This window comes from Megalops cyprinoides, chromosome 2 (genome assembly GCF_013368585.1).
Source record: "Megalops cyprinoides isolate fMegCyp1 chromosome 2, fMegCyp1.pri, whole genome shotgun sequence".
Classification (NCBI taxonomy): domain Eukaryota; kingdom Metazoa; phylum Chordata; class Actinopteri; order Elopiformes; family Megalopidae; genus Megalops; species Megalops cyprinoides.
Window position 1 is genome coordinate 12,483,213 of NC_050584.1, and position 16,346 is coordinate 12,499,558.

Consider the following 16,346-nt stretch of genomic DNA (forward strand, 5'->3'; position numbering starts at 1 on the left):
ATGGATGTTAAGGACAAGGGTTAGAAACCCTTGTCCTTAACCCCTTAGTGGGACCATTTATACATTTCTGGCATCTCAGGTAAGAGAAAATGGAGAACACTTCAAGGAAAGAAAAATCATTTAGCAGAATCAGTCAGACCGGGTGTGGAAAACGACCCAGTAAGGTGGAGGAAGACAGGGAAAGACAACAGCAGAGCTCTCAGAGGAGAGGAAGGAAGAGAGCGAGAGAGTCATATGGAGAGGCAGGGAGTGGTACTGAGGAAGAGAGGGAAAGGCCAAGTGTAAGGTGTAGGAGAAGTTGTGATGAGGAGGATGATGTAGAGAGGAAGAGGCAGGTCTCCTCCCGTTTGGCCAACCCTGTCGAAGGCCTTTCCACTCCCTCTGCCCAAAGCAGCAGGATCCCCAGCAGAGGTCAGAGATCCACCAAATAAAAATACTCTGCATGCCACACATGCAGACTAATCAATCATATGAAATCTAGTGCAATATTACAAACATTTGTAGTGAATTGAACATCAGGTAAAGGGTTTTCTGCCTGTAATGAACTATTCATTTACTTGAAGTTTGGGCTTAACCGTAGCTTTTGAAATCTGTAAATACATTTCTCACATCTTAGGACAGAGAGAAATAAAGAGTACTGCCAGGGAGGAAAGAACATCAGGCAGAACTGGACAGGCAGGGCAGCAAGCTGAACAGCCCGTTAAGACCGAGGAAAATGAGAAAGGACAACTGCAGAGCCCTCAGAAGCAAGGCAGGAAGAGATCCCTTCGGTCACACGGAGAGGGCGGAATTATCAACTCGGAGAGGGGAAAGCCCTCTCTCAAGCGCAGGAGGAGTGGTGAGGAGGAGGAGGATACAGCGGAGAGGAAGAAGCAGGGCACCTCTCTTTCAGCCAACCATGGCCCAGGCCCCTCCCACTCCTCTGCCCACTGCAAAGGTCAGAAATCACTCATCATAACAATCACTCAGTCATAACTGTCATAACTGGACTCTGTATATACATATACATAACAATGGTGAGGCAATGAGATTATTGATGTAAATCAATATTACTTTGAATTTTATCTTCTTATGAGGTTAGCTAACAGTCATAAACATACTCCAAAGTTATTTAATTCCATAGGAGGTTTAGCAGCAAATGCTTTGTTAAAACATTGCAACTCATCTTTCTTATGAATTTAAGCAGGACATAATTATTCATTTGTGTTTAACTTTGGTTTAGTCTACAAGATAGAAAATTGAAAAGGACAAAGGATTTTTCAGGGTTGAATTTGTTTGTACTCTTAATTATACATTGCTGTTGTTCCTTCACTCACCCTTGGGAACGGTTCAGTGGGAGATGAAGACATTCTAACCCAAGCTTGTGTATTGCAGCCAGCTTCACCTCCCTTTATACTGTGGGAAAGTTGCTGGGAGAAGGAGGGTGTGGTTCCGTATACGCAGGGACCCGCAAAGCTGATGGGAAACAGGTGAGCTTCCTCAGTATCTCCTGCCCATATTTCTCTCACTGCTAGCTAACTTTCCACCCAACACTGCTCTGGTGGTTAATAACAATTCCATTATGCCAAAGTTACAATTAACATTCTATTCCACTGATTGTAAAATTGATTGAATTTGTCTGAGAAAAGAATTCACAATATATTCCCATGCATAGGAGAACAGAACAAAACAATTTCCAGTTTAACTCAGAAGGTAATAATTATATAATTCTGTGATTTACCATATCTTTCTTTCTGTATAGGTGGCCATCAAATACGTGACTTCAAGCTTTTCGAAGAGACATCTGACAATTGTAAGTATGCATCCTATACATTTGCTACACGATTAGAAGTTTCATAGTTAACTTGGAAATTAATGTTATGCGTGATGGAGCAAGAGAATCCTTTTTTCTATGTGTATTCTATTTCCAGTTTATTCCCTCTCAATTGATCTCCATCTTAACCCCCTCTCTGTCATGTACAGCCTGGAGAGTCCCAGTCCCTCCCCCTGGAGGTGGCCCTGATGGAGCTGGTGTGCCGCCCTCCTGCCTGCTCCCATGTTATCCAGCTGCTGGACTGGTTTGAGGAGCCAGAGTATGTGATTCTGGTTCTGGAGCTGCCATCCCCCTGCCTGGACGTGTCCACGTTCACCAAGCAGCTGGGGGGCTACATGGAGGAGAGCCTGGCCCAGGTCATCATGCAGCAGGTGGTGCAGGCGGCATTGCACTGCCGTGAGAGGGGTGTCCTGCACAGGGACATTAAGTCAAAGAACCTCCTCATCCAGACCGATGATTTCCACGTGAAACTCATCGATTTTGGATGTGGAGATCTCCTTAAAGAAGACCCCTACAGGCAGTTTGCAGGTTAGCACCTATATCAATAAGGGAGAGGACTGTCAACAAGTTCTCAGCTTGCCCTGCTTTGAGTACTTCACCTGCTGATGTTAAAGAATCTACAGGCTGTGGTTGTTTAAAAGCATTTCATGGTCTAGCTCTCATACCTTCTTACAGTTTTACATGTTTATATATGTACATTCTGATTAATTTGTTCATATTCCAACATTCTATGGATCTAAAGACAGTTGAACAGTTGATTAATCTATTCAAAACGTTTTCCGGGACATTTTCTGTAAATAAGGAATTAATGTGTAGAAATCTGCATTCACTCAGTTTTTTACACAGAAAAGTAAGAAATATAAATGAATGATTGTTATTTTACACAGTTATATGTCTGTCTGTTCAGAAGTAAATCCCCTGTATTTCTCTCAGGAACGAGGCCGTTCCGCCCTCCTGAGTGGGTGAGGGATGGGGAGTACCACGGGCGCCCTGCTACCATCTGGTCCCTGGGGGTACTCCTGTACGTTCTGGTGTGTGGTGCTCACCCATTCAGACGAGAGGAGGACATCATTGCTGCAGATCTGCAATTTAAACCAGGACTGTCCACAGGTGAGTAACTGGGAAACATTTGGCCATCTAGAACTGACCTACCTGCAGTGTATGTTAGAGGTTAGGACTACGGTAGCCAACTCCACTGACCCTGCTTTGATTTCATTGAACAATGAGTCATCACATGAGGGTGGTAGTTAGGACGAGTGGATGAGAACAATGAAGAAGGGTAAAGTGTTTAAGAGAGCATGTGCTGGGAGAAAAAAAAATATGCACTGATTCTGAGACTTCAATCCTCTTCTGTTTCATGTCATGCTGCAGATTGCAGGAATCTGATCCGGTGGTGCCTGCAAAAGGATCCCAGCAAACGGCCAGCCCTGGAGCAGATACTCCAACACGATTGGATGAGGTCATAGAGGAGGTTGGAGTGGACTAAATAAGGTCAGTGTGTAGAGCACTGTTCATAAATTGAATTTATATTCTAAAAATGTTCCTAAGCAACTCTCATTCGCCATGTCTCAGGCAGGTCTGAAATGGATTTATTATCTTCTAAAGTTATGTATTTAGACTGTGTAGATGCCCATAATCACAAATAGGGTGACTAGCCTCAATACTTTAAAGCTTTAAGTCTCTTGTCATACTGTGCTTGAATCTACAGTGGGATCAATCAATGCCATTACACGTAGGTAGCTGCCTACAGACAGCTACTTATCCAGAATGAAAAGTACATGTAACATTAAACATTTCTAAAACAACAATCATACTTCACCTCATGACCCAAGCTGGCTGTAGTTGGCCAGCTAGGGAGTATATCAGTTAACAATAGACATTAGTTTGCAATAGCTGTACATTCTGGCTGAGACATCACTTATCTTTGACTGCTTCAGTATTGTTAATAGGGAAACTGTTGAGAGATAAGAAAGAAGTCATCTTCTGGTCCCAGTTTATATATGTGTATTAGTCCATAACTGTGCTGATTTTTGTTTTTTACAGTGCTTCAGATTGAAAGGAATTGCAGGGGGTCTTCAAAAGCTACTATATCTTCTCCATCTCTACCTTTACTCAGCCAACAGGACCACATAAAAGCAAGATATAAGCTATAAGATATCATTGTAGATATAAGTAACTTTGAAACATTCCAGTCATTTGTGTATCAATAGAGTATCATTGTTCTTAGCCTACCTTATCAACAGTTTTATTATCTGGTTAAGTTGTCAATATTGTATTGTTCTATAAGCTTAGCATATGTCAATTATATTATATGCAAACAGATCTGCAGTCATGTACATGCTTACTAAAAAAACAAAAACGTAAAAGTACATGTGACCACTTGTATGCATTTTCATTTGCTTATTTTGACAGTCCAGTGGTGTCCTCACTGTGGTCATCAATGCAGGTAGCAGGGTTTTGGTTCAAGAAAGTCACCACTGAATGCACAACCATGGATATGAATGAGAAGTTACAGATTAGTTAAAGAAAAAAATCTTTTATTGTGTACCACATTTGAAAGGAATCTTTTAGGTTTTTTCTGAAAAGTCATTTCTAAATTGTCCAACAGAGGGAGCAGACACCCATGTTTACATTTTCCTAACAGAGAGGCTCTTGATCGGTTAGAAGGAAGGAGTTCTAGTTTTTGGCACCAGTTAATTGAGTCAGCCAGTTTTTATTCAAAGAAATGTTTGGGATTATCATCATGATCTTTTTACATTACAGCGAAACATTAGTTGGTAGATTATGCATTCTAACTCAAATTAAGCACACACTCAGCATAGATAAACTGATGAAATTAGTGGTACTGTCTAAGTCACACATCAGCATTCTATTGTTTATGTTTAGTAATAAAGTGCCTTAAATTCAATGAGTGTTTTTCTTATACGCTTTTCAGGCTTTGCTTGGTCATTTTTTTCACTCTGCTCAAAAAAAAAACATAAAACCGCTCCAACCTATTTCAAATGAGTTACACGAAACAAAGTAAAATGTGCACCTTCAGTGTAATACGTGCCAGTCAATCAAAATTGTGTGGAGTCTGCTGATGGATTACCCTCACAAAACGCTCAAATGGCTCCTCCATTCACTGCCGGTATTTCAGAGTCGACCCGGGGATTATCCCCGCTGTGGTGTAATTCTGTGATAATGACTAGTGTGTGCGTCCTTGCGCTGTGCTCCGTGTTTTCCCCCCTGCTGACCCGGTGCCGGGAGCCAGGCTGAGCTCTGAGGCTTGGGTAATGTCTGTAGCACACGCTGTGGCGAGAGGGGACCCCTCTGGCCCCTGTGGCGAGGTCCCGCTTCTGTAACGTGACTCTGCAGGAGCGCTTCTCGGATTTGGGCTGCCTGAGCGGGACCGTCCTGAAACGACCCCGTCTATGCTCGGCTTTTCTCATCACGCCGGAGAGGGTCCAGGTGCGGCGCTCCAGCGGGATCCCTCTGCAGGCTTTTCCCGGGGACCCCTCCCCTGCACAGCTCCCCAGACACCTGATGTTACAGATGTAGAGTCAGGCCACACTGTTGTCCTCATTGAAAAAGGTTAAGAGCTGTAGATTAATTTGTACACTTAAGAGGGTGTTTTGCGTGGAAAGATGTGATGTAACTGTAGATGTTTGGATGCCTTTGACGTGTGAGGAGGGACTTTTTGTACTGGAACGTGTGTCCTCTTTCAAAAAATGAAAAATGTTCTTGGATAAATTCATAACTTGGCGCACAGGGTTATCTTAAAATTTTTTCTTTAAAAATCCAGTTACAAAATGCCTCTACATGCAGTCATATTACTCAAGGTCGACTACAGCAGAGGTCTTTGATGAAAGAGTTAGCCTTATAAATCTTTGCTTTTAAATATTTGGTTCTGTGAGTGTTCGGTCTGGTTATTCAATTAACTGTTGGAACGGTTACAAAAGTTTTTAGCTTCCTATCTGTGCACTCTTTCAATCATTCAGTTAGTTATTTCCTGTGTCTATATTTTTGCAAGTTGTCTCTCTGCAAAGGCAAAGGCACATAGCCACTGTTCCTGAAACATGCAGAGCTACACAGAAGAGTCATAAGAGTTCTTTATCACTTTTAAAATGGACAGCCCCTCAATGTCTCACGTGAGGTGGTATTTCAGTTCATTTCCATTGGCAGTGTCTCTTCATGTGGTTTGGAATCACTGATCACTGCAGCTCACAGTTTCCACAATTATTAAGGCCAGGCAATGCAAAGAGTGCTACCACATGCTCTGTCTGTCTGTCCGTCCGTCCGTCCCTCTATCTAACCATTAGTGAATTTGATGCTTTCCAAAATTGTTACAATGAGTGGAAATGGATCTATTCTGTGTAGCTACTGAAACACATTCCTGCATCATTACAAAAGTCTAAATTTTGTATGTGATTCTGGAATACCAGAATATCTGTTAATTTCTCTCTCTCTCTCTCTCTCCTTCTCCCTCCCTCTCTCTCTCTCTCTCTCTCCCTCTCCCTCTCCTTCTCCCTCCCTCTCTCTCTCTCTCTCTCTCTCTTTCTCTCTCTCTCTCCTGTATTTATCACTGGGTTTTTATACTCTGATCTCAGATTTGTCTGAGATGGTCTGAGTGGTTTGGCATTTTCCCCTCCTCATTAAAATAAGTGGATGTCTTCTGTATAGCTACTAAAATGTTCCTTTCACTGATGGTGGCTTATGTAACCGTCTAACAAATAAGTGAATGCATCTGGACTTTGCATTAATAAAACTGGAATTAGTGCAGTTTAGGAAATGGCGAAGGTTGTAGACTGTAGCCCTGTGGCATTGTTGGTGTGTCCTGAACATTATGGGTCTAAATGAACTTGCGTGAGCCTTGGTTATATCCTGTGCCTGGATTTTTTTTTTGTAATGAGAGTGTCTGAAATAATTATCAGCCCACTTTAAAGGTGAATCTTAAGCTAAAGAATGCAGACGTCCATTTTCTCGTAGAACAACTATATATCTCTCATTCTTAGTGAGATTAGGCTAGATGTTTACTCTTACTTTCCTCTTAAGTCCCTTTAGAATCAAGAGACATAGCATTCTCATGGCTCATCATTCTTTGTGGTCAATACAGTGACATTTCTTTCCTTTGTACTGAACATTAAACGCTTTTCAATTTCCCTTCATCTAAAAAGCAATTTATGACAAAAATAAACACAAGACAAAAAAGGGGGCACATTTTCACTGCTAGCATTGTTTTGTTAGCTACTGAAACTATGGTAGATCTTTTGACACAAACGATCAAGGGTAATCAAATATTATTTGTTTATAGTGGAAGACTTAAGGTTTCACCCCTTCCACACAATAGGGATTTATTTTCTTTTGGACGAAGGGCTAGTCTGATCTCCCTTGCATGCCTGCTGCTATGTTGGTGTAGATGCTATCATGAATGTTGTATTTCTGCAAGCTACTGTTGGTGTGAAGCTTAATGCCCAATGTTGTCAGGTCTTGAAGTAGAAAGGCTTTTCATGGATCAGGCTCATTATGGGGGGGGAAGAATTGGGGTCAAAAAACAGGGAGGCAATCAGTTGCAAATGTTGGCAGATATTTGCACCAGTACTGGATTTTTCTGAAAAGAAACTAGTTGCATTCGCATTGACATTTTTCAGATGCTTTTCAAGCTACCAATGTGAATACCTGCCAGTGGCACTTTCTCATTGTGAGACCTACCTAACAAATTTTTGCCATGCTAATAAATGAATTCGCTGCTACCTACACTCGGCCTCTCTTTTCGCTAAGGACGAAAAGCTTCTCTTTATTGTTGCGATATTAGAAATAAACAGTCTCCTCTAAGATCCGACTGACCTCAATCCTGGTCAGGGACAAACTCTTTCCCACATCTGTGTACGCTTTCCCATGGGCTCCTGCCCAGACTGGAGAATGAACTAGAATGAACAACGTCGAGGGGGCCGAGACTTGCGCAGCGCACAGACAGCCAGGGCCTATAACGTCACCCTCTCCCTGTTAGCAGCACGTCCACACCGCTGTTTAGTCAGCTTAGACATATTAATCCCTCCGCGCTGGATTTCGCTCCCTTCATCCTCATTAAAACAAGAGAGTTTCTTTGAGGAGTAAGTAAGCAATCAGAGAAGCTCGGACCGAACTTCCCGTCAGCCCGTAAGGTCTGAGAGGGGTAGCCACAATGCACTTGAAATAAAGCATGACTCATCGTGTCCCGGGCAACATATGTTTGAAACCAGATGTGCGCACCCCCTGGGGATGGATGATTGATTGTTGATGTGTCCAGTAGGGGGAGGTTTATCAGAGGTCAGAGCCGAAGGTGGGCCACACAGCGGATGTGCAGGCTCTGCTCATACCCTCGAGGCCCCAGCGTGTGCTGGGAGACAGTGTGGGAAACGCCAGAGTGCCTCTTCACTTCCCTGGAACATTCTACCGCCCACCAGGCGTGAGGACCCCACCCTCAACCCCCCGTGGAGCAGCTCTCTCCAATGGATGCACCGGCCACTGGTGGGAACCTGTGGCCAAGAAACCCCCCTCATATCCCTGAAGGGTGATGTAGTTGCTGCAAAGTAAATGGAGGTTTCACTCCCGTGCATGTTTTCATAACGGAAAGAGATTACCCTTCATATGTTTCACGTTATAGAGAGAGCCTTATCAGACTTAATACTTGATTCAATTTAAAGTTCTGTTTTAACTCAATTCCTATTTCATGCATCATGAGTGATATCTTGGTCTGATCCCTGGAAAATGTTCTTCTAATTAAAAGATTTAAAGATCTTCCTCAGATGCACAATGAAGGAAAAACCTGAAATCGTAAATGTTGTATTACACTGGTCAGCCAAATAATGAGTATCAGCAGAGGAAAGAGTATGTCAACACTGTTAAGGCCATCCTGGCCATGCTGTAATTAGCAGCTACTGTCTTGTTCAAACATGATAATTTTACTGATTGTATACGCTGAAAGTAATTCCCTCATATTAATAAATACATAAATAATTCAATTTATGTGCATATTATTTGAAACTGACATGGTCTGCTTTGAAGGGCTCAGCTGATAAGGGAAAAAATTTGGATCATTTATTTCCATTGAACTGGGAGCTTCGGGGATCGGAACTCATCAAGATGCATCACAATGAAGACTGATTATGGACCACCAGATTCGTGGCAATTTCTCCCAAATACTTTAATTAAATTCCCCTAGCTCTCCTGTTTTTTGCTTCTTTTGTTGCCATGGCAGTGGCAGAGTGTTCCAGGTTGGAATTTAACCCGAATAGCCCCAGACAGTGTGCCAGTGGTTTGTGTCTCTCAGATCTCTGTCTTATGTTTGGTAGTCCATTCCCTTCCACCCCTCTTATCCTGACTAATTTCTCTTAGATTAACTTATATTAGCTTCTTCCCCTCTAGGGAATGGGACTAGTTTAGGTTTTCACAAGAGTCATCTAGAACTTCTCTTTTGGTTATATCATGACCATTTCAATGTTCCTAACATTGGAATGGCACTTTGAAATGAGTCTCGGAACACATGCCTCAAAGCTTAAGCAAACCCCCCTTGTGACTTGCCTTTAAAACAATGCCTATTTTTCCCACAAACCATCATAATAACACTCAAAGCCACACATTGACTGTTGACATTAATATATACTATATATATATATATACACCAATGTGTACTGTACATGATAGTTTTGTGTATTAACTTGTTACCCTTTAGCTTGCTTTTTGTATCAGCGTTAAATGTCTTTACACATGAAATATTTATGGTACTTCCACAGTCTGCCAGTAATTTCAACTACACTAGATCCCTTAGCCTAAGAGTATCATGCCATCAATTATGACAGCATTATATCAGGAACTAAGCCCAAACTGCAAAATTCATTACCAATCCATCATAATTTCTTACTCTGTCAAGATAATGTAATTAAATGTGGTTGTACGGATGGAACAGCAGAATAAAGTCATGAAATCACTGCACAACACAAGTAAAGATCAAAATTCAACCAATGAACACCAGCTGCTCTAATTCTGGCTGAAATTACATTTTTATGGATTTCAATTCAATGCCAGTTCCTGAAGAAATTGTAAGAGGGTGACGTTTTGAGTTCCCATTGCTCATCAATTTGTGATTCTGTTGCAAAATGCATGAAGTATTTCTCTAATTTCTGCAATGTCCTCAATTCCTCCTCATGAGAATCGCATTATGACCTGCTCCCCTGCTTGGTCCTAGAAAATTTGCTTCCAACATCTTTCCTGCACAAGCCCAGCTACCAACCTACCTGCTTGCTGTCCAGGAAGAGCAGGACATTGCTTTTGTGTACATTGGCTACAATGATGGCACACTGCCACAATGTGAAGGTGCAAGTGGTTTCAGAGATTTGATGAGAACTCATGAGAACAAAACAAGATAAAATGTCAGTGAGGGTACTAACTTAAAAAGTGTTGTGTGTCATATTTTGCCTCATTACATTGTAAAGGCACAGTTTCTACAAAGCAGGCTATTAAAATGTTTTTTTTTTTCATTTTTTTCATTTTGTTTCAAAGCACATAAAAGCACTCCATTTTTTAACTTCTTCAAATCATAATACTGTATGTAAATACCAGTTTAAATTAAATGAAGCCACTGTGTAGAAAAACCACATCTTAGGATTGGTCATCAATTGGCTTTAATTAAACAAAAACCAAAATTCAAAGAATCAGGTATGTAACATGTATGAAATACATTTAGACATTTATCAAGGGAAAATAGTTTCAATCAATAGAAACAGTTCAATATACAAGATAAATAATAAAATAAATGGATAAATAATAAAAATAAACAAAAACAATTTACTTATGGACACGTCAGCTATTTCATGAATTTTTGCATCTTAACTTTTTTTTGAATGCCAATTTACGATTCATGTTTCTGAAAATGGCATGTTTTCAAAAGCATGAAAGACATCTTTGCTAATAAAATGTCTGGTCTTATACCTAATGATCATTTTTTCATTTTTTGTTTTCCACCACATGGACATGAGTAATTTGATGTCTGTCTCTTTCATAAATCAGTCTGTCAAACTGTTGGATCTTATTACGCGTGAAATTCTCCAAGAAGACCACATCATACATTACATTACTACAAAGCCAATCACTGCCAACCTGGAATGAAGAGAGAAGGCTGAAGCTGACCTCTTGTTTAAGGGGATAATTGTGAAGGCAGGAGAGCGACATGCTGTTTCTGCCTGACTGTTTTATCAAGTAGGCCTTTCTTAGAGAGCTGAGGTACCTCACAGATTTGTAAATGGGAGGTCTGTTTTAAACTGTAACAACCCGGCCTCAGGAAGGAAGCTGTAGCTAGTGGGGCTTTACCTAAAGTAACCACCATTTGAAACCAAAGAAATACAGTATTAGAGTCAGTACAACTTTTATATTTGCAAAGGCTTAGCAGTTTTCATGTACCATGTGTTCAGTGAATTTTTTGCTTTATGTAACATAAGAATAGTGGATTTAACTCTGGTGTTTTTAAGAATGAAGATGTTTTTGTTTGTAACTCCAATTAAGGGTGCTCGCTCTGTACCCCATAGCACCAATGCAGCTGATGGTCTGAATGAACTTCACAATGTGACCTTTGACCTCTTAATGTAGTCCTGTTTGCCTTAATGGTGTGTGACTAATTGAGCAGGAATGGTCACAGGCCCAGCTACACACTGTCGATTGTTGCGGGTCGGACATCATTGGTGTCATCACAGAGGTGGTCAGATCTTTTTGAAACCAAGGGTCGTTTTTATGTCCCAAAATAAACGATTCAGTTCATGGCTCTCCAGGGCAGCATTGGCTGGAGAGGGGCCACCTTCTCCTGCAGTTCATAGGGGACGTTCATCTACGTGAGTCGGCTGACAGAGACAGAACCACGTATTAACCATGGACAGGATTACAAGGGTCTCAAATGACTCCGGTTATGTCAAAGGCCACCAAGGTTTAAAATAGTGTAGAGAAGGTCTTGTCCCCTCTGTCCGTTTGATGCACAAGACTGTCTGGAATTTTAATAACCCTCTTTTTACTAAGGATTAAAGGTGACCTGAGGGTCATTTGAAGTTGCTAGTACATTGGATGAGGTTGGATAAACTAAGTGAAGTTTTCAGTCAATAATTGAAGAGCAGATTATGGTTTAAACCATGATACAATGCTTATACTTTACAGTAAACAGTTAACCATAAATGATTTGTCTTTGTTGGTAAACGAGAGTCCTCTCCAAACAGGAGCAAAGCCCATTAAAAGAATACAGTGCACAGGAGTTGTTTCCTCTCCTAAACTTAATACCTAGTTTTTTTGTTCCTTTCAGCTGTACAGCTTTCCATATGTCAAAGTACCTCCCTCCCTGACTGTGACCTTCGCCATCAGCTGCTTCATCCTTCCCAATAAAAATCTAAATCTCTCTTAATTACTGTGATGGACACAGGGAGTGTACTAGAACAATACTCTACAGAAGTCCACTAGAAGAAGTCTACATTAGATCACTCTGTTATACGGTTGTCATCGGTGTATAATGTCCATTTCAGAATATAGAGTGAATAAAAATCAGATACAATCCTATTTCTATCGTTGTCAGTGGACCACCATCTGATCCTCCAGGATTATGAGCTGTTTAGTGACAGTTTTGCTTTGGACTCTAGGCCTGGTGTTGATACTACTCCCGTTTGTAATTGCTTTTATCTCTCTGCGCCTGTGCCAACCCGCAGCCGGTCATTTCGTGGCCTCGCAGTTTCCAAAACATGCATTTCAGATCTCATCGCCGTGGTCGAAGCTCTGCTTTTGCCAAGAAATTCTTCCCAGGATCACACCATCTTGCAGGAGGGTGCACGCAGCCGGGGTCTTCCCCTGTGGAGATTAGCCTGCGCCTGTCTAGGCTGGCGCTCTGGAACGGGGCCAGAGTCCTCTTCCCTGCGTTTACTGTGGCCGGGCTATCACCGGAAACTCACAGACACTGGCACACGGTACCGAGGACGAGCACGTGTTTGGAGGGGCTTCTTACCCCCAGATCCCTTATTTGCATACTATTTAAGGACCTCCAAGAGCATAGCATGGAGCATTACAAGGACACTTGGTTAACCATCTTTGGTTATCATTGTTATGGTGTTAAATGCTCTGTGCACTATGAGAAAGTTACTGTTATGAGTAAATTCTTTCTGCTACAATCTGTTGATTACTTGACATGACTAATTTGATACAGTAACAATAACATTGGTTCAATGATCTGTAACTTACTGTACGGGCCACATGCAAGATTTTGTAACATTTAAATTCTCCCAACAGTTTTGCAAAAAATATTTACCGCCCACTCAGAATGAGGGCCTCGAAGAGAAATTTCAGCCTATGCCCCATTGTCATATCTTGCACTGCATCTCCATGTGATGTGCATCTGTCTATCATATATGCTGATTCTGAACACAGAGAGCGCTCTCATTAAAACCTGATTCATTCCCTCTCCCCCTTGATGAGTACATACATTCCAGCCAGGGAAGGTGTGGTCGTTCTGCAAAGAGTGCGGACTGCAGCAGAGATGTAGAATCTGTTTCTCTGAAGTGCATGCTATCCACGGCAGCGAGTTGCACTGATGCAATGCCGCCACCCACATCTGCGACTCCGTCTCTGAGAAACATTACGCAGGCCGTCGTGTCTGCTGTGATGGTGACACTTCGATGTGACAGGCATGTCTGGAGTGAGGGAACAAAAACACACCACGCTTGCCGAGTCAAAGCTTGAAATGTCTCCAAAGAGGACAGCGAACAAAGACTGCATTAGTGGCATTCGCTATGTTCTCATTAGTGATATCCACTTTGTTCTCAGAGTATTTGAAATGGCTGTACCACAGTGTTTGTGATGCACCGATCAAATGTTTTTAGTTAGGGCCTGTCAAGGAAATGTGTGTCTTGGCAGTGCTATTGTGACTTTGCAACTGGACCAAAGGCTCTCTGTACTGCTAACATTCATCATATGGAGAACATTCCTTCCTTAAAGAAAACTCTGGTCAGAAATTAAAACTTTATATTTTATGATGTGCATTGTGTGCCTACATGCACAGCTGAACACTCCGGACCATGTCCTGGTAGCCTCAAATCTGACCCTCATCCTATTCAAAAAGGAACATAAATACAAAACCTTGTCAATAAAGCTGCTGTTTCTGAGGACAGCTCACTGATCACTTACAGAAGTCAAGAATCCTGTGGAAAAACATTTTGTGTGAGTATCAATGTGCAGTTTGTTATTTAGAAATTGGTTCAAAGGAAAGGCCCTTCACCAAAAAGAACTGTAAGCTTCCACTCTGGTTTTATTTTAGCTTCATATTAGCCTTAAAGAACTACTGGTCTCCCAGTGAAAACCACAGAGTGATGAACTTGCAAGAGGTAAATGGGCCAGCATTATCAACAACAAATGAGAAGCACCAGGCTCTAAGCTTACAGGACACGGTTTAAATTGTTCAATCGTCCATGTAAGCGCTCAATACATGCCATAAAACATCTCACATTTTTATTGTTGACTTGAGTTCTCCTTTCAGAGGTGGCCCTTTGCCAGGTTTCCATACTGATTTATGATAAAAGTGCACTGTCCTGTGGGCCAGGCAGTAGGGTCTGTGTGTGTGTGGGTTTGGGGGGGGGGGGGGGGGTGGAATGGAGAGACGGGGGTTGACTGACATGAAAGGATATCCCTGGACTGGGCCAGACACACACACACACATAGTAAAATAAAAGCTCACTCAGAGGTACCGAAGGGGACATGCATCAGCTCACAATCACAAACAAAGCCGAGACAGGTAAGTAATGACCTACCCTAATTTATAATAATTGTGTTAACGTTTTCTAAGTGTCACGTAACTATCACTCATCATGTTAGAGGGGCCCCTCAGGCATGGTGTGAGTGAAACAGATTTTATTCCCCCCTCGTGCCCAGTTTAGCACTCTCCAACAGGTTAACTGCAGTGAAGCAACGCAGGAGAATACATAACAGCGTGGTTCCAAGCTAACCTCAGTAAGTCAAACCTGCCACTGGAAGAGTGACATTAGGCATGTATGGTTCCTGTACAGTGCATCTGCTGTGCATTCTTCACGTAATACATTGGAACACAGCAGTGACAGATTTTTCTCACGCTGCTCGTGAGTGGGTACAGTAGCCCATGGATTAATGGAAGACATCCGTGAGGGATTTCTACTGGCTACTCCTGGCATTTCAGCTCAAGACCCACCATGAAGAATTTAGTTTGAGAGTGCATGCCTGATTTCACCCGCCATCCACCGTTAAGGAAATGAGTAAATGTGCAGTCACAGAATAATCTTCAAGCTGTACAAGCTCACTAATGTCCGCTGGCACAGATCCAGTGAGTTCATTTTGATTCTTGAAGCGGTGAAGGTGAAGAGGGGTTGAAGATCTATCCGTTGCATTTTACTCCATTCGCCCTCCCCTGTGGGAAACATATGTGGAGTCACTGTTTACTCCTGGAAATTGGTTTCTCATTACATGTGGGTGTGGGCAAATGACAATTAATGTTTTAAAACCAGGAAGCACTGAAGTTTTGTGGCTAAATAAACGGTTAAATATTTCCTGCCCTTGACCCCCTCCCATGTAACGATCCTCCGAATCGTCATGTCCTTGGCACCCCATGTGTACATGTGTGCTTTTAAATTTATTCCGGAAAGTTTCAAATGGCTTGATTACCATCTCTGTTTGACCTCATGGGATTACTGATATCTTTCTTACTTTTGCAACAAAGGTCTTAATTTCCACCAGCTAGAAACAGTTAGAAAGTAAACAGGAACAAGCAATCACTTTCATGTGTATTTATGAGTCACACTGTGATTAATGACTTTATACAGCCACTTGTAACATGTTGTTGTCAGACACAGCACTGTTTCATTAAAGAACGCCTTATAATGTTTTGCCATTGAAAAGAAACAGACAGGAAAAGGTACAGGAAGACCAAAAATCATTACTGTGTTTCCCCAGGATCTAGGGGAGTTTACATAGGCCAAAACTGTGTTTTTTCCCTTTAAAAAGTCTAAAATTTTCAGGAAATATAGCTATTCAATGATGGAAACGATATAAGTGTCAGTGTTCCACTGGAGAAGTGGTTTTCCATCCTGAGACTCCCCTCTGCCAAATGGAAAGACCACCTGCATACGTACCGTTACTCCACTCCAAGACCTGCAACCTTACTGTAGTCTGCCAGGGCAGCACTCTTCTCTCTATCCTACTCTCCTCTGTCTAATTTTCTGGAGTCAGAAGCCCTGGCTTGTAATGCTGTCCCAGTGACTAGCATTTGATAAAGCTTCACCCAATGAATAGGAGCTTCTCTGGGTGGACTCTCCTCACCACCATCAGAAAAAACAAAGAACCTGAAGAGGAGCTCTCATTGCACAGCAAGACACGTTTTCATCTGATTTACCAACTGAAATGACCCAAAAAAAAAAGGTCAGACAACCTTTGTCCACACAGGCCAACATTCTACCCCTTGTTTCTATGGATAACAGTAAGCCTGTGGCAACATTCATGTTGCGAATGTGAAATTCTAAACATTGCGGTA

General features: G+C 41.9%; 1 protein-coding gene across 1 annotated transcript; it reads left to right on the top strand.

The window, feature by feature from the left end:
• LOC118796206 (serine/threonine-protein kinase pim-3-like) lies at positions 1–3,279 on the top strand. Its single transcript, XM_036555016.1, has 6 exons — positions 1–19; positions 1,375–1,469; positions 1,742–1,792; positions 1,963–2,341; positions 2,747–2,923; positions 3,185–3,279. The coding sequence occupies exons 1-6, from the start codon at positions 1–3 to the stop codon at positions 3,277–3,279; spliced, it is 816 nt and encodes a 271-aa protein (XP_036410909.1).
• The last annotated feature ends 13,067 nt before the right edge of the window (positions 3,280–16,346 follow it).